The following is a 26,095-nucleotide window of genomic DNA, read 5'->3' as shown; positions in this document are numbered from 1 at the left end:
GTTTTATTTTTATTTATTTTTTTAAATATGACTGATTACTGAACAATAACCATCATTAATTTCTTTATGGTTATGTTTTGTTTCATGATAATGCTTTTCTGAAATGCTAGAACGTTTAATTTGAATCCCATTAAAATAAAATTAAACGTGTTTTGCCTGGCCCGTCATGTTTTCTTTAAAGAACTGTACACACCATACAAATTCTGTCTGGGTAATCAAACATATGAGCACAACAGTGTGTTTTCTCATTTACGAAATAAAAGTAGGGCTGTGAACTTTCAAAATAGGAACAAGTAATAAAAAGAAAGCGTTACCATGTTCAAATAAAGTGCTTCACTTCAGAATAATTCTTTGAAAAAAAACTAACAACATACAGATAATACTTAATGTTTTGATCATATGAGTGGAAGCAAAATCATGCATTGTAAAAATGCATTATACATAGGTAAAAGGGTTTTCCAGAATTTTGAGGTCAACTTTGGGGGTGCGTATTATACATGGGTGCACATTACACGCGAGAAATTACGGCACGTGGAATATTTGCTGCCTGTGCTGACCTGGAAAACATATCATCATAATGTATCCATAATCTTAAATTTCCCGTCTAAGTCAACAATTTTCATTTTAAAGCCTCAAACCTCTGATAATAGTCAAGATGTATCTCGTGCGCTGCTGTTAATTTTGTACACAATAGCAGCTCCAGTATTGAACACCTTTGTCATTCCATGTTCCATTCTGCCAATTTGAACTGCTAGTTAGACATATACAGCATTGACTAAAGTTTGTGTTAATGGCTTTAATATTCACATTTGAATAAATGGCCATTTTGCGATCTTGACACTCCCACGCAAAATAGGTGATGTTATTCCATCTTGCTGTAGACAAAAATGAAAGCTAACGGAAGACTGGCAGTTCTATGGTAAATGTGTACATGATATTGTGGGCAAATTGTTTGAAGAAAAAAAAAAAAAAAAACATCTTTCTTGTGATAAAAATCTACAATCACGATAGATTTAGTGCCTCTTGTTTTTAACATTATATCCATGGACAAACAACAAAAGTTAATTCATAGCCAACTCAAAAATATTTCAGTCTTCTTTCCGGTGTACAGCTCAAAGTGCAATATAATATATAGAAAAAATATATATTTTTTTAAAGAGTTCAGTGCTGCAGCTTTCTTTTGGAAACCAAAAAATCCATTCAGAGGTTGTTGGCGCAGTACGAAAAGGTTAAATATGTTCTACATTCATCTAGTGATGTGCACAAATGTATCCAGGATCTTCTTTTGTAGAGTCCTGCTGTTTGTTGCCATTGTCATAAAAGATCTCAGTGTCCAGAAATTGCTTGAGCTGTAAAAGACAGAAAATACATCAATAGAAATGAAATAAGCTTGTTTATTGATGACTCAACTGCAGAGATGACCATGTGTCTATTTGAAGTTTTGAGAAGAGGCCTTCATTTGTGTAAAAAAAAAATTTAAAAAAATGCTTGAGCAAGGGTGGACTTAGACATACCGATGGGCCGGCTCATTGGCGTGAGACAGAACTGCCCCCCCAAAACCAAGCATGTGAAGTGTGTTAGATACAGTATGTGCCTTTAAGAGGCGGGGCCTTCTGAGTAAGTGAGCTCTGACGCCAGCCTGTGTTTTGACCATTTACCACGCCTCTCCTCCATGCTCCTTGCAAGTGATTTCATTTTGTATTAGTGTATTTGACAGTTTGTTGCATTCAGTAATCGGTGATTGTTGTTGTTGTTGTTGTTGTTTTTTTCACAAGTAGCGGCGTATCAGAACGCCCCCAAAGAAAAAAAAAACTTTAAAAGCTCATAATCTGCAATACTCTTAAATCAAGGTACTGTACACTGTAAAAAACAATAACCAAACTGTGAACCACAATATAGTAATAATAGATAAGACTGGAAAGAATATGTCAATCATGACAATGCGTGAATTCCATAGTTTGTTTTTTTTGTGTTCTTTTCCCCCCCAAGTACACGCGTGAAGGGAATTGGAATGCAGCTGTTTCAACAAGCGAAGGTGCTAAATCACTCAGCGGCTCTTCGACTAATTACACACACTTTCTTTTGTCAGCCATTCACAAATATTTTAGCCAAAGCACAATTTGCACACCATTATCACTGTGGGGGAAGCAAGCAAGTGTAGATTTACACTGGGAGCAGATACACACGGACAAAAGGTTCATGCACACTTCCACGTACGCACAGGGCAAGAAAACGTGCACTTGGGCCTTACTTTTCTTCTTGTATTACACAAACGTGTAGTGGATCCCGTTGCTTAGAGGAGAGGAGGCGGAAGGCGTCGCAGATACAGGAGGAAGAGGAGGAGGAGGAGGAGGGGGAGGGGGAGGGGGAGCGGGAGCGGGCGGGGGCGGTGGGACGGGGCTGTTAGCCTGCGACGGAACTAAAGACGACAGAAATAGAAGGAAAAGAGACAAGGAGGAAAATGATTGGGGCTGCTGTCCGAACGGACGGGAGCATTTAGTCGTGAGCGTTTGCCGTCATCCGCTCTTCCAAATGACGTACATCGGTATTTCACAAATATATAAGAGTTTGCAAAGCACTACAGCCATGTAAATAGCTCCATAGGGCAACTATTAGAAAGACAGAGAAGAGAAGCGGTCACTCGCGACTGAAAGTGGACATCTGCTCGAATTTTGCAATTACATTTCAAAGTCATTTACAATGCGGGTTGAAACATTTTAAGTACCATTGTACAGCAGATATAAAAAAAAAAAAGAGTGCACACCGTTGTTCAAATGCCAACGGGGGCTCTTTTCGAGAGGGGGACTGAAAATATGTGGTTGCACAAGTGTGCACACCCTCTTCTAACTGGGATGTGGCTGTGTTCAGAATTAACTAGTCACGCTCCAACTCAGTTAGATGGAAGTCGACACACACCTGCCACCATCGAAAGGGCCTCGGAGCAACCAAATGATTGCAGTTGCTTATTTTATCTTATTTTACCTTTCTAAAAGACTGAAAATTGAGTTGTACAGGTTATAGGTCAGATCAATAGTGGAAAAGGTTTTTAAATGATTTATCTTGGTGTCATGTTTCTATATCACAGAAAGCTGGCATTTGAACAGGGATGCGGAGACTTTTCATATCAGAATCAGAATCAGAATCATCTTTATTTGCCAAGTATGTCCAAAACACACAAGGAATTTGTCTCCGGTCGTTGGAGCCGCTCGAGTACAACAGACGGTCAATTTACAGAACACTTTGGAGACATCAAGACATTGACAAAAAACAATTGTGCAAAAAGATGCAGAGTCCTCGAGCACTTAGAGCAGTTCGAACGACTCATATTGCGATAGTCCGGTGCAATGGCCATTGTGCAAAGGGCGCCGAGACTTCAAGGAGGGGATGCGGTTTAAAGTGACGAGTCGTGCGATCATCTGGGACAATGTCGGTTGTGCAAATGTTACAGATACTCCTCAGTCCGTGTGCAAATGGAGCAGATGCTACTCTGGCATGAGTGGCCAGTATATGCAAATATTGACCGAATGTCCATTTTACGCCTCCTTTGCCCATGGATATCAGATTAATTTGAATGATAAATTCATTTCGGACAATGTACTACCTTAAAATATTTGTGTGATCTATATCATTTTGATTATTTACTAAATGTGTCTGATGATCCAAATATCTGTAAAGAGGCCTTTCAGTGGAATGCTCAAAATGGCAACCTTAGATCATTGTTACGACTGTATTATAACCATGACAGTACTTTTTACTTTTGTGACTTTTTATTTTAACCTTTTAAATCCTGATCATGATCGCAATTTTTGATCATTTCATACAAGTAACGTTAAAACTGTCATTACTATTCTTCACATGTCATTGCTGATTGGCTCAGAGGAATCACATGGTTCTACCGCTTTACAGTCGGGATCAGGATGCGGCCACATTTTGACCGATCAAATGTGGTTGTTGTTTTTTTTGTTTTTTTTTTGCCCTGTGAACTTTTACTATATATGTATTTTTAATTGCAGTGTTACATATAGGAAGGCGGCCATGCATAATAGTATATGGAAAAAGAAGGAAAGACTCATTTGAAATGAAGCCTGTGAAAGAGCATTAGTAGTTTCTTTCCCGTCTCTTCTGACAACATGCCACCAGTTATATTCTCCGACATTCCTCCACGCCGGAAATAATGTTATAATTGTTGACTTTGCCTCCGCGTGCCGATGAAGCCTCCGCACAGTTCGACAGCTTGAGCGTCGCCTCGTGTGACAGGCGCGTGCGGGTGTGCGCAGCCGCACGCAACTTCTGCTGCCGCCTGGCTGCTGTAGAGCGCGAGAGAGATGAAATGCGAGCGCGCTCGTCTTTCATGCGGCTTCAGAGAGGTGCCGTGCGTTCAAAGAAGTGTTAATGCTACGCGGCGTTTGACTGGGTCATTGATCAGCGCACAAAATGGCCTCATCCAGCGAGTCCTCCCCCGTTTCAAACGTTCCACACGGACTGCAATTAGACATCATGTGAGCTCCTGACACGGAATAATGTGAAGTTATTAAGGAATGAAGAGCCCCGCTTGACTCGACACCTTACTCCCTCCTTTACTCCGCCCTCATCGTCTTCAAACCATCAGTCCAATTTTGTATTTATTATTATTTTTTTTTTTTTAAAGGCTAATTTGCACTTTCTTCCCATAAAACAAAGTTATTGGAACATTTCTAATATTGTATTCCAGTAAAATGAGAGAGATATACGTTGTTATGGACTTTAGTAGAATTTTCACATATCTGTGCATCACTTTGTGATTTATATTTTGGGCAACTTTTACTGAACTTCATTTCTGAAATAAAATGTCTACTTTTACTGCAGTACACTTCCCCAACCGTGTTCGTTCCTTGTTACTTCAAAATACAATCACAAGAAACTGTTTGCTGACAAAGCGGAAGAACAGTCTTGCCCGTCCAGAGAAAAGGATGCAATTTACCCGCGCAGAACGCCGACGAGATGGAGACACCTGCTGTTGCCTCTGCTGCTCACACGTGTCCAGCAGCACGTGACAGCCAAAATGACTACAACTGCGAGCTCCGTGATGATGATGATGATGATGATGATGATGATAGCGAGGCTAACGTTAAAATCCCACGGACATATTCAAGGAATGCTTTTCGTAAATGACAACCCCAATTCCAATGAAGTTGGGACGTTGTGTTCAACATAAATAAAAACAGAATGCAATGATTTGCAAATCATGTTCGACCTATATAGATATTTCATGTTCAAACTGATCAACTTGATTGTTTTGAATTTGATGGCTGCAAATTGGTGGCAAAAAAGTTGAGGAATGCTCATCAAACGTGTGTCTGGAACATCCCACAGGGGAACAGGTGGGGGCCATGATTGCTCCCCTCAATTGCTCAGTCGTTCACAAGCAAAGATGGGGCGAGGTTCACCTCTTTGCGAACAAGTTTGTGAGAAAATAGTGGAACAGTTTCAGGTCAATGTCCCCCAGCTTATATGCTTGAATATGCTTGTTTTCTTCCCATTTGCTCAATAAAGCGATTGAAAGTCCACTGGGGGCTGTGTCTTTCCTTGACCAGTCGCGGGAGCATTTCATTACGTTCTGAATAATGATTGGTATGCTATATTAAAAAATCTGACATGGATATGGCGATCGGGTTGTCGATCGCAGACGTGCTGTTGTGGTACGCGTTGCACTTTGTCTTCCTTGCTAAGTATGAAATGATCCAAAACGATGGACATTGTCTGTCTTACGAAGATTCTTCCTGGCTCGCCGCCATCACGTCAACTTATTTCCACACGGAGTGCAACATACGACTGTAGTAACATTAGTCCATGTGGAAAAATGATCCCTGTGAAGCTTCGTGGCTGAGATTTGGCTTGGACCTTTTTTTTTGTCATTTAATTATTCAGGTGAATCGAATAATCATTGCAACCTTACAAATACACACAATTCTAAATGCTCACTTGTCTAAAATACTTGTACTTCCATTATTCAAGTACATTTAATGTCAGAACCTTTAAAGACTTTTGCTCGAGTAATATTCTACAAGGTGACTTTGACTTCTCCCAAAGTTATTTTCTGCGACGAGACTTTTTCCCAAGCGTCGCTTTCAGGTACGTTCGAGAAGACTGGACATACCTGTGACCTGTTTACTCTTCAGGGAGGCCTCCGAGGCCAGCATGTAGGACATGGTGATGATCCTCTCCTGCTCCTGCAGAACCGAGTTGAGCCCCAGCAAGCTCACCTCAGACTTGTCTGCGCATAATGCCGGCGCCAGGTTTTGGACACTGGAACACGCGTACAGGAAATGAGAATGATGTCATGTAAACGAACTACCCAGTGACCGAAAAAAATCAAAAATACAACATGATTCTGGAATAATCTGCAAAAGTCTACCTTTAGGTTTGTTGTTTTAGCAATGCTATAATGTGTAATTATTTCTGTCTTGTTATTACAATACACCCACAAAATAACCATCCATCCATTTTCTGAGCCGCTCCTCCTCACGCGGGTCGCGGGCGCGCCGGAGCCTATCCCGGCCGTCATCGGGCAGGAGGCGGGGTACGCCCTGAACCGGTTGCCAGCCAATCGCAGGGCACATACAAACAAACAAGCATTTGCACTTAAAGTCATGCCTACGCTCTAACCGGTCATCCACCGTGCCGCATATATATATATATATATATATATATATATGTATATATATATATATATATATATATATATATATATATATATATATATATATATATATATATATATATATATATATATATATATATATATATGCATATATGCCCTACGTATTGTTTTACTATGTCAAAATGACTGATGTGACATAGTTTGCTAAAACAGCAAAGCGAAAGCGCTTCTGAAATTTTTATCACCCCAAAAAATACTTCATGTTTCAACGCCCATTGTCATTGTGCTGCTCCTTCTGGCGTGCGTGCCTTGCCCACCAGGGGGCAGTATAATGCAGACATGATGAAGACGAGTTTCAAAGCGAAGTTTTGTTAGCCCATACAAGTATATGTCGGTGTGCCTTGTGTTTTAGCATGAGGCTAGCAGACTTTTGTAAGTTATATGCTTTGCTTAAATACACGTCGTGTAATTCTCAACTTTGAGCTTCAACTGAGCATTGCAATAAACAGCATGGAGCGAGCACGGCGTATTGAATTGTTCAAAATCTGCTGCTGGTTTTGAAGTTTGCTGCCACCATTTTGCTCCTCAAATTTTTGCTCACAACTCAGGATAAAAAACCCGGCAGAGCGATGGCTCGTATCTCCAAAAAATTGTGAGTCACTCGTCATTTGAGGCAACACTGTACTGTAGAATCAAAAATGAGGAAAAAAATGTTATTTCTAAAAAGTATATTTCATATGATTGTAAGCCACTGTAACATTATGACAGTTTCAACATAAACACTGTGCTTAAATATACAAATAAAATTAAAAAAACTGTAATGAAATGATTACTATTGCAAAAAAAGTATGAAGTTGGACCTGAACATATGTTTGAAAAGTGTTCTAAAAGAGTAAATGCCAATATTGTACTAAAAGGCTAAATACAACTGAACGTCACGTAACAAATGCTTAAAAAAAGAAGAAGCTTTGAATCCACAGTCTGAACATTTCATTCAGTGATTCTTTCCTTGACCACGAGAGGGAGCCCACTTCCCCTTACTTTGACAATGGCTGGTCGAAATAAAACATTTTCACAATGTTTCTACAACCCCAATTCCAATGAAGTTCCAAAAACGTTCAAAAATGACTTGGGCAATTAAATGAATGCAACAAATATTACTGTTTAGTGGAGGTTCACTAACTAAAGAAATGCGTGTTATGTGAATATATAATAGCTGATTCTAAGAAAATATACAACCCCAATTCCAATGAAGTTGGACGTTGTGTTAAACATAAATAAAAACAAAATACAATGATTTGCAAATCATGTTCAACATATATATATTTAATTGAATACACTACAAAGACGAGATATTTCATGTTCAAACTGATCAACTTGATTGTTTATAGCAAATAATCATTAACGTAGGATTTGATGGCTGCAACACGTTCCAAAAAAGCTGGCAAAAAAGACAAAGTGAGAAAGTTGAGGAATGCTCATCAAACACGTGTTGGGAACATCCCACAGGTGAACGGGCTCATTGGGAACAGGTGGGGGCCATGATTGCTTCCCTGAATTGCTCAGACATTCCCAAGCAAAGATGGGGCGAGGTTCACCTCTTTGTGAACACGTTTAAGGACAATTTTCCTCTATGTACAATTGCAAGGATTCGAGGGATTTCATCAAAAATCCCCTCCATAATATCATCCAAAGGTTCAGAGAATCTGGACAAATCACTGCATGTAAGCGGCAAGGCCGAAAACCAACATTGAATGCCCGTGACCTTCGATCCCTCAGGCGGCACTGCATCGAAAACCGACATCAATGTGTAAAGGACACCAATGTCAGTAAATACAGTTCGGCGCTACTGCCGTAAGTGCAACTTGAAACTCTACTATGCAAAGCAAAAGCCATTTATCAACAACACCCAGAAACGCCGCCGGCTTCTCTGGGCCCGAGCTCATCTAAGATGGACTGATGCAAAGTGGGAAAGTGTTCTGTGGTCCGACGAGTCCACGTTTCAAATTGTTTTTGGAAATTGTGGGACGTCGTGTCCTCCGGGCCAAAGAGGAAAAGAACCATCCGGACTGTTATGGACGCAAAGTTCAAAAGCCGGCATCTGTGATGGTATGGGGCTGTGTTAGTGCCAATGGCATGGGTCACTTACACATCTGTGAAGGCACCATCAATGCTGAAAGGTACATACAGGTTTTGGCAAAACATACGCTGCCATCCAAGCGATGTCTTTTTCATTGAATAGTATTCAATTAAATATAGGTCGAACATGATTTGCAAATCATTGTATTCTGTTTTCATTTATGTTTAACACAACATCCCAACTTCATTGGAATTGGGGTGGTATTTTGGTGACATTTATTGATATAACTAACCTCGACTTTGCCAAGATGTTCTTGATCCGTTCCACCTTCCGATGACGGTCCTCCATCTCCTGAGCACTCAGAGGTTCCTCAGGCTCTAAATTCACATATCGCTCTGGAATCAACATCTTCTCAGGCTTTGACAGCTGCGCACAGAAAACAGGGGGGAAATCTTCAATTGGCATAACAGTTTTAGGGCTAAACAGGGTCAACATTCTATGGGGGGAGAGTCCAAAAAAATATGAAATGTCTATCACCATTGAGCCCTGCCATGTAATGTGTGACAACCCCACTAAAGAAAGGTTTATCATTGCCTCTCGGTGCCACAAGACGCCTGCTAAGCGCTACTTTCATATTAGATAGGGCTATGGCCTAAAAGAGAATGACTCGATGACATCAAAATGCTGCTAAAGTGAGTTTGGCAAACTAAGACCATGGATAAAGAGACAAGCAGAAGAAATGGGTGATGAAGCTCCTTTCTTGATGTCAACATAGTTCCTTGACACCAAGATGCCACGAGGAGGGGCCAAAGCACGCAAAGGACCTCCGCATATTAGGCGGTTTGGGACTTGGTGATTCATTTTGCGATCCAACCCTCATTTTTTGTGGAAAGCACTTATTGGCGGTACATCCCCCACTTGTTCAAGAATTTTGTGGGTTTTTTGTTTTGTTTTTGTTTTGGTTTTTCATCATGTAATTACAGGTACATCTAATTAATTTCAATAAATTACAGTGTCACAAGCTTAATTTAGTTAGGTAGTTCAATTTAAAAAGTGAACCGCACATGATAGTGACCCACGACACACAGAGTAAAATAGGTCATGATTTTTATTTTTGTTCATGTTCTCCCCGTGCCTGCGTGGATACATCACATCAGACACCCTAACTGGTGTTAAAAGATGGGATTTAAGCAAGGATTTAAAATGAGACAAAGATGAGGCTTGTCCGATGTGGAGTGGCAAAACATTCCGCAGTCTCGGAGCTGCAACAGCAAATGCTCGTTCGCCTCAAAGTTTAAGCCCGGCTCTCGGCTCTGTCAGGAGCGGCTGGTCAGCTGACGTGAGAGAGCGCCTGGGGACGTAGGGGGGCAGCAGCCCAGAGAGGTACGGTGGGGCGAGGCCATGCAAGGCTTTAAAAGCCAAAAAGCAAAATCATTTTACAACGAATCCTAAAACGAACGGGCAGCCAGTGGAGTGACGCTAAAATAGGTGAGACTATATAGGCTCATGCTTTCTTGTGCCAGTTAAAAGACGAGCTGCGGCATTTTGAACCAGTTGCAGACGAGCAATGGAGGACCCGACCCCCATATATAGTGCGTTGCAGTCATCCAGCCGAGTGGTCACAAAGGTGTGGACTACGATTTCAAAGTGCCCTTTCTGAAGGACCGGTTTGATTTTTGCTCGCTGCCTTAACTGGAAAAGGCTACATTTAACCACGGCTTTAATTTGGGTGTCAAATTTAAGATTAGTGTCCACTTTTAGCGGCACGGTGACCGACTGGTTAGAGCGTCCGCCTCACAGTTCTGAGGACCCGGGTTCAATCCCCGGCCCCGCCTGTGCGGAGTTTGCATGTTCTCCCCGTGCCTGCGTGGGTTTTCTTCGGGCACTCCGGTTTCCTCCCACATCCCGAAAAACATGATAGCTGGCATAGGCTCCAGCACGCCCGCGACCCTAGTGAGGAGAAGCGGCTCAGAGAATGGATGGATGGATGTCCACTTTTACACCCAGGTCGTTAATGATGGACTTTTGATATTGTGGTAAGGGACCCAAATCAACTATGGGGGGGGGGGGGTCAAAGAGGTACCACCAAAGAACATGACCTCTGTCTTTTTTTCATTAAAATGTTAAATGTAAAAAGTTAAGAGACGCCCAGGCCTTAATATCATGTAAGCACTCTAGCAATAGCTTAGCACAGTAGGAATCAGATAGATCTGACTGTCATCTGCATAGCAATGAAAAGAAATACCATGTTTCCTGAGAATGGAGGGGAAATAAGAGAGGGCCAAGTACGGAACCCTGTGGCACCCCATGTGAAAGGGGAGCAGCGGAGGAAACCGAGTCAGCAAGGCTCACACAAAAGGTTCGCTGAGACAGGTAGGACCTGAACCGTTCAAGTGCCGTACCTCTGATGCCCACCCACTGCTCCAAACAAGTAATCAGGATATGATGGTCCACAGTATCAAAGGCTGCAGTCAGATCTAAAAGTACTAACACTGTGACCAGAGTCAGTAGCTAAAAAATTCATAAAATGAACGAGAATAGTTGGCGCGGTGGGCGACCGGTTAGCACATCTGCCTCACAGTTCTGAGGACCGGGGTCCAAATCCCGGCCCCGCCTGCGTGGACTTTGCATGTTCTCCCCGTGCCGATGTAGGTTTTCTCCGGGCACTCCGGTTTCCTCCCGCATCTCAAAAACATGCGTGGTAGGTTGATTGAAGACTCTAAATTGCCCGTAGGTGCGAATGTGAGCGCGAACGGTTGCTTGTTTGAGTGTGCCCTGCGATTGGCTGGCAACCGGTTCGGGGTGAACCCCGCCTCCCGCCCGAAGATAGCTGGGATAGGCTCCGGCGGCCCGCGACCCGCGTGAGGAGAAGCGGCTCACAAAATGGATGCATGGATGAATTATTACTTAACAACAATGACAATTAAAAAAACAATGACAATTATTTGGCATTAAAGTAGAAATCAGGCAGGAATTTGCTCTCTGAAAAGTAGTTTACCGAGTGTTTAATGAATACTGATAGAAATGGACTTCTCTACCATATTCTAATTTATTGAGATTGTATGCGTCATATACTGTATTGTGGGCTTTTCGCTATACACAGCCGGGCCTGCTCCCTATCTGCCGGGGGTCCACTGTACTTTTAAACGAGACAGGGGTTCGTAGCAGTAAAAAAGAAATAATAATAATCAATAAATGGTTAGACAAACATGAATGTGTGGACGAACACTATTTCTGTATCAGAGACTAGGTCACTTCCTGTACCTCTTTGATTAAGTCGGCATCATAGTCTTTAGTTTCCAGGCCGTCGTGGGTCGGAGGCGTCCCGGTCTCAGAGCCGAAGGTCAGCCAATCGTCGGAGTGCGATCGGGATCTCTCTTTGTGCTCGGGGGGCCTCTCCTCCCCCTGGACGCTCCTCACGGCCTGAGCCTCCTCGCCCTGCACGGCCCTCTCCAACAGCTGCAGGTCAAACTCCTGCTCTCGCCTCCACTGCGCAATAGACACACCAGCACAAGTTGCGTCATCGGTCACGGGCGCAAAGTCAAGACTACGGGAATCCCTTCGTTCACTTCACCCATAGACTTGATATCCAGCTCAAGGTCTACGTACTAGTACGCTCTTTGTCCTCACCTGTAAGACAATTCGGGGCACTAGAAGCACAGTTGTATCTTGCTCGTAACTTTCCTTTTTTTTTTTCCTCTCCATTACTACTGCCACTTTTGGCCTACTAGTACACCATTCAATTTGACTCGTAAACTACCGCGGTAACACTAGTCGGTACGAATAGAGTGCAGAAATGTCATGCAGTTGCGAGTACGTAAATTACTAGTAAAACAGAGTCATTCTACAAGTACACTGAATTGTGTTACTGGTAAAGTTGTCCTCCTGCTACACGGACCATAAGATGGATATCAAGGATATCCGATCAACGCCCAGTTGCCTTTACGGAAAGCCGTTAAGAGAATTGGATACTTCTAGTTGTGGACAGATGCAGTTTTGCCACACGAGTGCCATGTCGTTGTCCTACTAGTGTGCTGAATTGTCTTACTAGTGAGTACAAAGAGCCTGCTGGAACACGGACCTGAAGCGATATCAAGGCCATGGCATAAATGCGGCTTTTCGTAGAGGGCAATGCTTGGTTTTCTTGCCTGGAAATGAGTCATCAGTTGTGTCTTGACACCACTGGGAAAAAGGGAAGGTTGCGATGTGCGTGTTTTTGAGTGTGTGTGTGCATTTCAGGGCGAAACAGAGGGAGAAAACATTCTGTAACATGCATGCTAACTAACGTACAAAGTGTGCACAAACAGTATGCTGCTAATCAACTAGACAGACTGAGGACACTTTCAACAAACATAGCTCAAAGAAAGTAAGAAAACATGACAGTATGAGTTCATATATGTTTATTCATTTCCAAACACTCAACAATTTAAAAGAAAACACTGAGAAAACACTACCCGTTATTTATTTCCATGTTCGCTAGACAACGTCACTCACCAGACACTAACACACTAACAAGATCCAATACAAGAGCAGAATTCTTTTGATAAAAGCATGCATTTTTGATACAGCTCTTGTATTAGATCTCACGACGTTGTAGCCAGTGCGTGCGGCTATCATACGGAGTGCTGCAAAACTGAAATGGTTCGTCTTTCACGACGATGAGCTTTGTCGTGCTAAAAAAATCATCAAGTTATGATGATGTTACATGACAAGTAAATGAAAATCTGCTTAGCTCGGAGTGTCTTTCTCTCTCGCCCACACGCACGCACACGCGCATGTTGAGGAGCTTCATTCGGACAAAAGTAGTCCTTTGCTGACATCTTGTGGCATCTATAGGCAACTATGGCTTGATAGAAACCTTTTTTGGTTGTAATTGTATTTCAATTTCGATGATTTGCTTTGGGTAAAATGGAGTCAAAATGCGACAGAATTCCATTCCTACAGCAGCGATAAAACCAAATTTGTACTGAAGTCGTTAAGGTACTGGTAAAGTCATAATTACATTACATATTTGCATGAAAAGGCCTCCCTTGTCCATTAATGTAAAACAACACAATGAAAAACCGTAAGTACGGTAACTCAGTGTGTCTTCTAGTGCTGCGTGATGGCATAATCTTGGGCCACTGCCCAAACGTGTTCATTGCGCGCCCTTCATCGTGTGTTGGAGACCGAGGACCCCCTGCATCGTGTTCAACCTTAGAGGTTTCACTGCCTGAAATATAGATATATATCATCATATATATATCGTAATGAGGCTTCTTCCTGTTCAAGTCAGGGCGAAAGCAACCGAATGAAGTAGAAAGTGGCTGTGATGAGGGGAAATGGCTTTTAGAAGGCAACGTTGGTGGTTAGAAGCAGAAAACTGGACGGGTTATTCCGAGGCAGGTGACATTTATACATGGAGGAGATAAAGAAAAAGGTAGAGTCGAGTGAACGCCGGCATAATCGTGATTCGGCATTTGCCAGTATTTTTCAGTAACAGCGTTGCTTTGGCGCCATCCGGTGGCATCTGGGTGCCAACGAGACAATTCGAAGTGAGTCGAGTACCATATTTCCACGACCGTAAGGCGCCCTTAAAAGTCTTAAATGTTCTCCAAAAGTTCCAAAATCTGTAAATGTTGTTGTGTGACTTCGATGAGCGCTCCGCTTGACCGACTGGCAGCCTTTCCTGCCGACACGCTGCTTATATATAGCGCAAAGGCGGACGTGGCTGAGGACAGCGTGCGGACGTTAAAGGGGGAAGGGTGCGCGTGAAAGAGGACGCTAAAGGCACGCCCCCGGTAGGTATATAGCGGCGGTATGTGCATTGTGTGTCACATCAACATCGGTTTGGCCAATAATGCGGTGCTTATGTGTGTCTTAAATACAGAAACGGACCGCGTAAGTGAGACTGCGCCTTTTAATGCGGTGCGCCTTATGGTCGCGAAAATACAGTAGCTTCGTGAGGAGAAAAGTAGTGATTTGTCACCATTTTGTGGAATCTGTAGGCAATTACAAACGGAGAGCGTTAAGTACTCGTGGATCTTTGCTCTTTGCGGCAATACTCGATTGCTCTGAAGAATGAGGATTTTATTCTCTTCTTTACTTGTTGCTTTCTGTCCCTCATGCTCGTACAAAATTAGGTAAAAGGGCCTTTGTTTACTTTTCTCCCTAAATATATTATAATATACTGCAGAAAGACTGGACGCTAACCACTTTAATTTCTTTGAGCACTTTTAAATCCAAATTGAGAGTTTTGGAGACTATTTCTTGTTGTCATAATATGTTGTTGTTTTCATAATATGTGTGTTGTATCTGTGTAAATATTGTTGTTTTGTTATTTATGTCTTGTGTTTGCTGCTGCTTGGCCAGTACTCTGTTGAAAAAAATACATTTTTAATCTCAATGGGATATTTCCTGGTTAAGTAAAGGTTAAGAAGATGGCTCAGTTGACTTTAGTTTGTTTTTTTTTTTTAATAAATGCACTTCTTCGACCTCGCTAAAACTTTGGCCTGGCGTATTTTACCACGAGTACCGCTGGATGAGTGCTCAAATTGTCTTCTATTTTTGCACTACACTGCAGCTTTCTATGGCAGCTATGTGAAAAAGTGGAGATGGAGATTTGTTAGATGAAGGGACAAACGACAAGAGGACAAAGTTAGAAAGTCAACAGGCATGTTTTGAGAAAAATGTGCTAGCGTAATGTGCGGATGATTCCAGTTATATAACAACATTGGCAGTAGCAATGTAAAAACATCTAGAGAAATCAAACATTCTTTATCTTTAGCATGAAATGTCATGACACCTTTTGTACTTAAAGTAAATGAAGCAGAAATGAACGTACGTGTGTGTGTAATTTTGCACACAACATGCATAAAAGAAAGAAAACGTAGCTTAGCATGCAGCGCTAATTTGGAACATGTCAGGGGATTGTTCAATGGCCGCTCTCTGTTCGCCCACCGCCGTGCGTGAGAGTGTGACGTGTGGTGATGTTCTCGCTTAGAAACATACAGAACCAAAGTCGGCCGAGAGAGGGCGCGAGGAGGCCGATGAGGAGGAGCGCGACGACGTGGAGGCGTGGCGGTCGCCGTGGCTCAAAGTGCGCTTGCGCTGTCGCACCAGGGCCTTCTGGTGCCTCTTCATCCTCTCCAGCTGCTCGTCGGCGCTCATCCTCCCGCGTTGAGGCGCCGCCTCCGCGGAGTACAGACGTTCCGAGGCACTTTTGGATCGCTCCTGGGAGACCGCAGGGGAAACCAAAGCAACATGTGCACAGGACAGGGAAGTGAGACGAAGTGAACACTTGAAGACAGTGCTCTTCGTTCCAATGACTATTTGAAATGTAAGTGCCCTAACGACCTATCACGCGTCAGATTGTTGATTTTTGTTTTCTGCTTTGTGTCGCTAGCTAGTTTCAAATATGCTCCCGCTCGAGTGAATTTTCAAAAAATATCATAAAAAAACCATCGCACCAAGCCACAGACGCACTAAGTCGTTTATTGAACGGGACGAACAACCAGACGCACAAAGACACCTAAACTCAACCCATGATAAAGAGTCAACCTAAGCTAGAGTCAGAGCGCCAGGCCACGCCCCTTAAAGGCACCCACCAACACTTTCAGTTTAATTATATAAATACAAAAATTATATAATTATATATTATATATATATATATATAAATCCAGTTTATTTATTTACATTCTATTTGATTTTGTTCCATTCATATTTTACAATAAAGGGCTATTGTTCTTCATTTTCTGGGGGGGGGGGGGACTGGAACGGATTATTGACATATCAATTCATTTCAATGGGGAAAATTGATTTGATCTACAGTAGTAGTAGCAGTATTAGCAATCAGTGCAATTCCAATAGCTACAAATAGAGCAATTTAAAGTGTTATCCACACTAAATGGTTGAACATTTGTTATCTTGGTGTTTGCATTCACTCATCAATTATGAAAGGATGAACCCATTAAGACTCAGCCAACGCGAGCATCGTTATTTCGTTTGAGGAGCCTCACCTTCGCACCGGGAGCTGACGTTGCTCTCCGTAGGGTCACGTAAGACGAGATGCTCGACGAGTGATTCCGTCTGAGGGAGGAGCCGGCGACTCCTGAGAGGATGAAAACACTCTCAAACATCATTCGCAGCTCGGGTATCGGTAGACGCGTGTAGCGCTGCGCTCCAGTTGTTCACGCGTCAACGTGGCCCTAACCTCTGCCGGGTAATGTCTGACAACCTCCGCCGTGACCTGGTGACGTCACGCCGCCGGCGACGCTGGCGCCGTCTCCCGCGCCGACGAGCTCGGGATCGCTCAGGAAAGGCCTGAGCTCCACCTGTCACAGCCGCACAGCGGTTACATGAAGCAGGCGCTTTTCCACTGGAAAAGGAAGCTTTCGTACTGGCCCCTTCGTACCGAGACTAAGCACGTTCTTAGTAGTACAGTGGACCCCCGCTTATCATGAGGCATGTGTTCCAGATCCAAAAATGTAAATCTGAGATATAGTGGAGAGACATTCTTACTCCCTCACAGGATTTAAACACAAACTTAAAAAAAAAAAAGAACGAGAGATGTCAACGTTGTATATTTCAACATTAAACAAACGTTCACCCATACTAAATCATGAAATCTAAGGAAAGTCTGCTAGCTCAATGCTAACATGTATCATGAGAAACTAAGTGGATGCATAACCCTTGGAACGACCGCTGCTCGAACACACCCGGAGCGGCAACACGACAAAGGAGAATTCGACATCGAATATGTCAACACCAAAATGTTCAACCAATCCATATGAATTCATCTAAGAGCAAGTCTGCTAGCTTAATGCTCATTGACAATGAGTAACGCCATAGACAATTCTAAGCACTGTGTCGACGTGATTCGTGAAACTCAATCCGACTTGCCTGTACACTCTAAAAACCCAGAACAGCGGTTGCTTGGAAATCTGCGATATAGCGGGGAAACACTGTACGTCCACCGAATCCGCCACCATGTGCGCTACCTTAACATCCCCATTTTGGCCTGTCTCTCTGTCCCGCTTGCGTTCGTCAGACTGGCGCTTGAGGCCGCGCACCGAGGTGTGTCTGATGACTGCGGTCTCCCTGGGCAGGGGGGGCACGGCGGGGGGGTGCTCGTCAAGGCTGTAGACTTGAGGTAGCGGCGGTCTGGGAGGCACATCTTCCTCAGCCTGCACACACACCAAATTATTACTGGAAGCCATATTTCCTCCATAGCCAAACGCCGCCATTCGTGCTTCTCCATTCCCAAATTCACCTTGGAAGCTGTTGGCTAAAACAAACGCCGCGTGGTTCTTGGGCTCTTTCTCCAAAGCGCTTAGATGCCACAAGATCGACGCATCAAAGCCATGGCTAATAAAAACAAGTCGTCACAGGAAGAGGTGGATAGTCACGCGCTACATTTATTGCATTTACTCAAGTCACGTTTTGGACTTGCGAGAGTCGTTTAAACGCTCCCTACTTTTTTACTTTTACTTGAGTATTTACGTAAAGAGGAATCGATATTTTTACTCCGTCGCATTGATCGACATGTCGCTCGCCACTTTCATCGATCCATTATTGCGTGCGCGATCTATTTTTGGACTTCACCTTCGACTCCCGCGCAGGGCGCCGTTGCGCCAATCCGAGCCTTCACGGGTCGATCAAAGCGACTCGTTTCGGGGGAGAAATACAGCTGCGTGAGTGTTTACTTTACAGACGCCATACAAAACAACAACTTTGAGATGCACATGATGATTATGATGACGTCGTCTTGCTCCTGCCCGAACGTGGATATTTCCGCCCACTCTTCACTTGAGCAAACACCTTGCGGTACGTTGCAGATGTTTCTATTGTTGTTTAGGAAGGGCATATGGCAACATTAGCCCTATTTTATGGTCATAAGTAACTGTAAAACAATCTTTTGGGATACGCGCCATGCTGTAATCTCTCTTTGTTGTTTGGTTTTGGGCACTTAGAAAGCGAAGTAATGGCAGGAGTGTGTGTGTGTGTGTGTGTGTGTGGGCTCCCATGTACAGAGCTGCCAAACTATAAAAATTAACTTCCAGAACAATTTGCCCAAATTCATCTGAATGTCCATATTTTCTAAATTTCCATGCGAAAGTCATAATCATCATCGTTCATAAATGATGGCTTCAATATTTGTCGTTTTAATGTTTTTACGACATCAACCTTGTAATGGTGGACACAGTTGCACCCTGAATCAAAGTATATTACGTTTATATTTCCTTTATCCGCAATTGCTGCTGAAACGATGCAAATGTCCCCGTTGTGGGACTAATAAAGGCTATCTTATCTTATATAACAAATATTTATTGATAATAATAATATGCCTTTAACCTGCCTGTGTTCTGAAGTGACGTACAAATTCATTTGCGGTTCAATGTGGACGCGGCAGTAATGTCAGATGCTGGAAATTCCCCCCCCCCAATATCTGGAACAATCGGTGCTCCGTTCGTAACGAGTCAACATTCGGTGATTTCCATTACAAAATAGGGACGTTCCATAACATTTGGCAGCTTTGCATATATTATTAAGTTTTATTTTATTTGACGTTATTGCAGTTTTTCTTTCTGACCTAAGTCAATATTTGGAGGACTACTTTGTACTTTTACTTGAGTCATATTATTCTAAAGTGACAGTACTCTTACTTGAGTACAATGTTTAGCCACTCTACCCACCTCTGGTCATTGGTGTCAAGGCAGTATTTTTGGAGACATGCCTACTAGTTGGGTCTAGTAGCGTTACTAGCGCAGCACAGGAGGTGAGCAGAAAGGTTCGATTGCATACTAGTAAAGCGTAGGAGTGATTTTCCTTTTGTTCCCACTGGATGGTAAATGTGACACACGTACTGTATTTAGTTACAAGGTTGATCGATGGATCGATTGATATGAGTTTATGGGCGGTCATGGGTTTCATTCATGAATGATTCCATTGTGGGGGGAAGATGGTATCAAGTTGGACAAGAAAGTGGGGGTCAGAGCATCTGGTTTTGGGCAGAAGCAGACATTTTCAGTCCCCTCCAGGTGCTCGGTGCATTCTCAAGACGCTTTTTCAACTTTTGCTATAGCTTAGTCATATTTGTTGGAATTGTTATGTTAGCTCACGGTCACTCGCCTGACTTTGGCGCGGGCAGCGTGGGTTCAGTTCCCGCTCAGTGACAGTGCGAATGGTTGCCCGTGTCTATAAGTGCCCCGCGACTGACCGGCGACCGGTTCGGGGTGGAGTCGGCCTTTCGCCCGAAGTCAGCTGGGCCAGGCTGCAGAGCACCGTGACCCTAACCAGGATAAATAAGCGGTGTTGGAAATGGATGGATGATATAGCTCATAAGTTAAGAACGGTGAATCTGAAATCGGGCAAGACGGCGGAGTCATTATTGGACTTGATGGACATGCGTCGGCCCTTTTGCTCCAGAGAAATGCCAAAAGTCACACCGGTGGTGCAAAAACATCAAACGGCTTTCTATCCTGTACATTCGCGCGTGACTCACCCAAGGATGCCCAGTAGCGGTGGCTGTGGAGTGGAGTGAGGGCTGTTGAGCGTGACTGGAGGATAGCGTGAGGGTCGGGGCATTGCGGCTGCTGGGGCCGAGGCGGGTGCCGCGCCGCTGCCGCCGCTCCTGGGACAATCTCATCAACATAGCGGACGGGCTCCCAGACGTCGAGGGCACAGACGACGCCGACACGGAAGGCACAAGTTTCCTCTCTGGGGAGGATCGGATGTGGAATGAGCACACGCGTCCGAGCGTATCTTTTCCACGGGGCACATTCAAGGCATTTACAGTGATGACAACATTAGAGGCTTTCTGGGGACACAGCATATACATTACTCACAAACAGCTCGGGATATTGGGCTTCCCAAAAGAAGAATATCCCTAAATCGGTGAGATTTGTGTGTCAGCACTTCTCACCCGGGTTGGTCACAGAGGAGATAGTGACTTTGTAGTTGCCTTTACTGCTGCTGAGGCCTGCGATCACGTCTTCCATCCTCCAAAGCTCTTTCCTCATCTGGACTTTCTCTTGCTGCTCATACACAAACAAACAAACAAACAAACAAACAAACACATGTACATCTGCCTTGCTGCCAAATGCCATGAATGATTTATGTGGGTCAAAAGTCTTTTTTCAAGCATCTTCGATTCACGAGTACTTTAAACGGGTGGAAAATCCGCACGGCTTACCGGCTCCTTGTGTACCAAAGCATTACAGCGATCCATTTTCAACAAAACGGACTTACTCAAATGCATCTAACGCTACTATTTCCACATGTTATTGCCTAAAAAAAAAAAAAAATCCAGACTTACGATTTTGACAAAATAATGCCGCACAGCTCCCATAAAGTGAGGGAACTTACAGCACTTCTCAGACAGTTGAGTGTTCAAGACAGTTCATAGATTGGCTCTCTCAAGCCATTCAACACTTGAAATTGATGAATAAAGAGTAAAAATGACAGACCACGTGACTATCAAAATGATCGATTATTGAAAGAAATATGAACTCGACCGTATTTGCACATTCAAGGTTTCCGCCCGACAGCGACAATATTCTCCCTAATTTGGAAAGCCACCAAAATGAAGGGCTACGCAAATAAACTTGCCGACGTACCTGAGAAAGGTCAGTGCGGGTCATATGCCCTTGCAGGGCAGCTTTGAGCCAGTCGACATCTTTCTCCAGCCCGATGTACTCTTTCCACGCATTCTCCATCTCCTGCGCAAAACGACACGACGCGACACGAAACGAAACGACACAGGTCCTTTTCAGAGTGGCATTAAGTCGAAACGTCTTCTTTTTTTTAACGCCAGGGCATTTTCTGACATTGAACTTAAGTTATGAGAGAACAATACAAATGTAAATTTCAACATACAGTGCGCAAGGGCTATCGAGGACAACGTGGTGCTGATCCGAACCAGGCCTCGGCCGGCCGGGGTTCATTCATTCATGTTGAAAAATCGCATTCGAATTCAATTGGACCTGTGTGACCTACTGTGGACACTTTGGATATTTCCGCCCTGATGTGCACCACATCCTCTTGCAGTAGTTTTTGCTGGTAGGCAATTTTCTCCACGTGGGCTGGCTGATCTCTGTACTGCTCCATCTGCTGGTGGGACACATCCAACACCGACTCCAGCTTGTCCTGGATGGACAATGCACACGTTCAATTACAGAAGCACTTTACTTCTTCCCCTCCTGGAAGCCGTCACCTCATCGTGGTGGACGGGTTTGTGTGTCCCAATGATCCTAGGAGCTAAGTTGTCTGGGGCTTTACGCCCCTGGCAGGGTCACCCATGACAAACAGGTCCGAGGTGAGGGACCAGACAAAGCACGGCTCCAAAAACCTCTATGATGACAAACAATTCAGGAAGACGTTTTCCTTTGCCCGGACGCGGGTCATCGGGGCCCTCCACTGGAGGCGGGGCTCAAAGGCGCGCGCCCGGTGGCCGATTCGATCTCCGGCTACAGAAGCTGGCTCTCGGGACGTGGAACGTCACCTCTCTGGCAGGGAAGGAGCTGGTGTGCGAGGTCGAGAGGTTCCGACTAGATATAGTCGGACTCGCCTCCACGCACAGCTCGGGCTCTGGTATCAGTCCTCTCGAGAGGGGTTGGACTCTCTTCCACTCTGGAGTTGCCCACGGTGAGAGGCGTCGAGCAGGTGCGGGTATACTTATTGCCCCCCGGCTCGGCGCCTGTACGTTGGGGTTCACCATCCGGCGTCTCAGGAGGGGGATGCAGTGCACCATCAACACTGCGTATAGCGGGGATGGGGCGCTGATGACCACGACTCGGTGCGTTGTGAATCGGTGGGGCGAATACTTCGAAGACCGCCTCAATTCCACCGACACGCCTTCCTGTGAGGAAGCAGAGTCTGGGTTCTCTGAGGCGGGCTCTCCTATCTCTGGGGTTGAGGTCACCGAGTTCCGGAGTACCCAAAGGCTCCGGATGTTGTGGGGCTGTCCCTGGGTGACACGCCTCTGCAACATCGCGTGGACATCGGGGACAGTGCCTCTGGATTGGCAGGCTGGGGTGGCGGTCCCCCTTTTTAAGAAGGGGAACCGGAGGGTGTGTTCCAACCATCACACTCCTCAGCCTCCCTGGTAAGGTCTATTCAGGGGTGCTGGAGAGGAGGGTCCGTCGGGAAGTTGAATCTCAGATTCAGGAGGAGCCGTGTGGTTTTCCGTGGAACAGTGGACCAGCTCTACACTCTTGGCAGGGCCCTCGAGGGTGCGTGGGAGTTCGCCCAACCAGTCTCCATGTGTTTTGTGGATTTGGAGAAGGCGCTCGACCGTGTCCCTCGGGGGTCCTGTGGGGGGCGCTTCGGGAGTACGGGGTACCGAACCCCCTGATACGGGCTGTTCGGTCCCTGTACGACCGGTGTCAGAGTTTGGTCCGCATTCCGGTGAGGGTTGGACTCCGCCAAGGCTGCCCCTTTGTCACGGATTCCGTTCCTAACCTTTATGGACAGAATTTCTAGGCGCAGCCGAGGCGTAGAGGGGGTCCGGTTTGGTGGCCTCAGCATTGCATCTCTGCTCTTGGCAGATGATGTGGTTCTGTTGGCTTCATCAAGCCATGATCTCCAAGGAGTTCAAGTATCTTGGGGTCTTGTTCACGAGTGAGGGAAGAACGGAACGGGAGATCGACAGGCAGATCGGTGCGGCGTCTGCAGTGATACGGACTTTGTATCGGTCCGTCGTGGTGAAGAAGGACTAAGCCGAAAGGCGAAGCTCTCGATTTACCGGTCGATCCACGTTCCTACCCTCACCTATGGTCACGAGCTGTGGGTCAAAATGAGTTTCCTCCGCAGGGTGTCCGGCCTCTCCCTTAGAGATAGGGTGAGAAGCTCGGTCATCCGGGCGGATCTCAGAGTAGAGCCGCTCCTCCTCCGCGTCGAGAGGAGCCGGACGAGGTGGCCGGGGCATCTGATTCGGATGCCTCCCTGACGCCTCCCCCGTGAGGTGTCCCGGGCACGTCCCGCCGGGAGGAGACCCCGGGGACGACCCGAGACACGCCGGAGAGACTACGTCCTTCGGCCGGCCCGGGAACGCCTCGGGATCCCCCCGGAAGAGATGGATGAAGTGGCCGGGGAGAGCGACGTCTGGGCGTCCCCGCTCAAGCTACTGCCCCCGCGACCCGACCTCGGTTAAGCGCTAGAAAATGGATGGATGGATGGATGGATGGATGGACATGACTTCTTTTTTTGTAACTGTTGCAAAGGGGGTACCGTATCTTGTGTGATCCAGTATCTAAAATGGCGCTAAACAAACTGTAGTGTGGTCATTTCAAATTGTGTGTATAACATAGTTGTACATTCGATTTTATTGCCATCAATTGCAATTCAAAAAATGTATAGAACAAAACCTTATCTTCCTTCAGTGTGCGTATCCTGGCTTCTAGCTCCTGTAGAATCTTGTCCTGTTCACACAGTCGGCTTAATTTTACCTGGAGAGACAAAGAGTAAATAATGATCACAATAATAATTAGAATGAATAGAAAGTGGGAAAAACACAAATTGATATCATTGTTCCTCATATCATGTTTGTCTTGCGCGAGATTTAAATTGCACTGATCCTCCCTGCAGTGAGTTAAAACAAAAGAATAAGAAAAAAAGAATACAAATAAAAAATCTCCCGACGTAATAATAATAACAGCCATTATGAGCAATTGTAATCAAAAAGCCACATTTCCAATTCACTTTAGGTCCAAAGTGTGTTTATTGGGAGTGACAGATGTGTTTTCCCAGAAATGGGTTACGTGTTTATGAAAACAACATAACGCTGCCAAGTTCACAGTCGTTCTCACACTGTGTATTTTTCCTCACATCTACTTATCATTCTGTTCAATTAATTATTAAGCTGTTTTTATTTTGCTGGGGCCGTATATTGTTGTTTTTAATTGCATGAAATATTCATTGTTCAGACAAATTTCGTATAAATTGTTAAAGTGGAACAATGCTAATGATGAAAAGCCAGGACATCCATCCTATTTACCTCCATTCGGCGCAAAACAAAAGAGCGTGTGAAGCGGCGGTGGGAAAAAAAAATCTCAATCAAAATCAAACTGAAAAATTAAACATCTCGACATCTAAAAGTCCCATTGCATGTATTTTTCCCTTTAAATTGCGGCGAGCAAAATAAAAGCTGCGGTGGATCCTCTCAGGCCCTCACTGTGCAGTCTGCCTGCGAGTCCCCACTGTGTTGCAGTGTACTTACGCTCCCTTGCCCCCGCTCCCTCTGTTTAACATAACTTAACACACACACGAGGCACACTCAAAGTCGCACTTCTGTCAGTGACTCAGAAGAAGCGCCAAAGCGCGTAAACATCACGATCCACTTACATCGGCATCGCTCTCCGCTATTTTCACAGGCCCGTGCGTTTCCTTTCTGAGGCTTTCCCGTCCGGTAACCTGAAACGGCCCGTAGCCGCAAACAAAAACAGAATATTTCACACCGTTATGACCGCACAGTTCGATGCTGTCCCGCCTTAGCGCTCCCAGCTGACACATCGATATTTCACACACAACAAACAGTGTGGCCGCAAGGCAAGCCAAGTCAGATGGATTTAGAGAAAGATCAAATCATGGGAGGAGGGGAGGGAGTGGAATCACAGAAGCAGAAAGAGCATGAGCTGGAAAAACAAAAAGGTTAGTGCGGAAAGTCCAGGCGTAAACATTTAAGCAACTATGAAATACTACCTAACTTGTATATATCCTGTACACAGTTGCGGTCTTGCGTCAACTCCCGTATGATAACTCTCGTTCGGAATGACAAGTGGATTGGCAATTGATATCCAATATGAAAATGTCCGTCGCATGAAAAGATCTCGGCGGTGGCTCGATCGGTCCCTCCTGCCTTCGTGACATCGCTTAATACCTTATGGCATAAGTGATAACTTGCTACCGTGACTTGAGGCAGAAGCTGTCCCTGGTCGCGCGGCCAATCCGAAGTAAACTTACAACTCGCTTGTCGCACTGCGGAACGTCACTGAACAGAACACTCAATGACGCACAAGCAGAACATCCTTGTAGCTGCTGTTACACGATGAGAAAGCAAACCAAAAAACGAACGATAAAACACGCGACTAGCTACAACTATTTACAAATGGCGCGAAGCACGCTGGAATCTCAAATGGTCTTTCCCCATTGAAATGAATGGACATTTCCTTCATCTGTTTGTGAGTTTCGGTCGTGTTTTTTTACTCAAGATCAAATGGCACTCTACAATATTGTACTTTTATAAAAACATAGAATAATAACATCATTAAATAGAAGGTAAAGAATTCATGTCTGCATCGTAGTTTGTTGTTGCAATTCAATTCATTGTGCTACTCCTTCTGGTGTGCCTGCCTTGGCCCCTATAATGCAGACAGGAAGCCACAAACGAAGAACAATTT

General features: G+C 44.6%; 1 protein-coding gene across 1 annotated transcript in view; it reads right to left on the bottom strand.

The window, feature by feature from the left end:
* Window positions 1-787: 787 nt before the first annotated feature.
* Window positions 788-26,095, bottom strand: part of plekha7b (pleckstrin homology domain containing, family A member 7b) — a 96,722-nt gene continuing 71,414 nt past the window's right edge. The window contains exons 15-29 of the mRNA XM_061700908.1: window positions 25,041-25,109; window positions 24,065-24,145; window positions 21,696-21,845; window positions 21,317-21,418; window positions 20,623-20,734; window positions 20,203-20,417; window positions 17,699-17,884; window positions 16,912-17,032; window positions 16,718-16,809; window positions 15,711-15,932; window positions 11,985-12,209; window positions 9,013-9,146; window positions 6,137-6,285; window positions 2,252-2,419; window positions 788-1,349 (exon numbers count right to left, since the gene is read on the bottom strand). Of these exons, the coding sequence (XP_061556892.1) occupies window positions 2,265-2,419; window positions 6,137-6,285; window positions 9,013-9,146; window positions 11,985-12,209; window positions 15,711-15,932; window positions 16,718-16,809; window positions 16,912-17,032; window positions 17,699-17,884; window positions 20,203-20,417; window positions 20,623-20,734; window positions 21,317-21,418; window positions 21,696-21,845; window positions 24,065-24,145; window positions 25,041-25,109 (2,013 nt within the window). The 3' untranslated portion in view covers window positions 788-1,349; window positions 2,252-2,264. The remainder of the gene's footprint in view (window positions 1,350-2,251; window positions 2,420-6,136; window positions 6,286-9,012; window positions 9,147-11,984; window positions 12,210-15,710; window positions 15,933-16,717; window positions 16,810-16,911; window positions 17,033-17,698; window positions 17,885-20,202; window positions 20,418-20,622; window positions 20,735-21,316; window positions 21,419-21,695; window positions 21,846-24,064; window positions 24,146-25,040; window positions 25,110-26,095) is intronic.

This window comes from Phycodurus eques, chromosome 2, assembly GCF_024500275.1.
Source record: "Phycodurus eques isolate BA_2022a chromosome 2, UOR_Pequ_1.1, whole genome shotgun sequence".
Classification (NCBI taxonomy): domain Eukaryota; kingdom Metazoa; phylum Chordata; class Actinopteri; order Syngnathiformes; family Syngnathidae; genus Phycodurus; species Phycodurus eques.
Note: the sequence above shows the minus strand (reverse complement) of the source record. Positions and strands in the feature narration are given on the sequence as shown.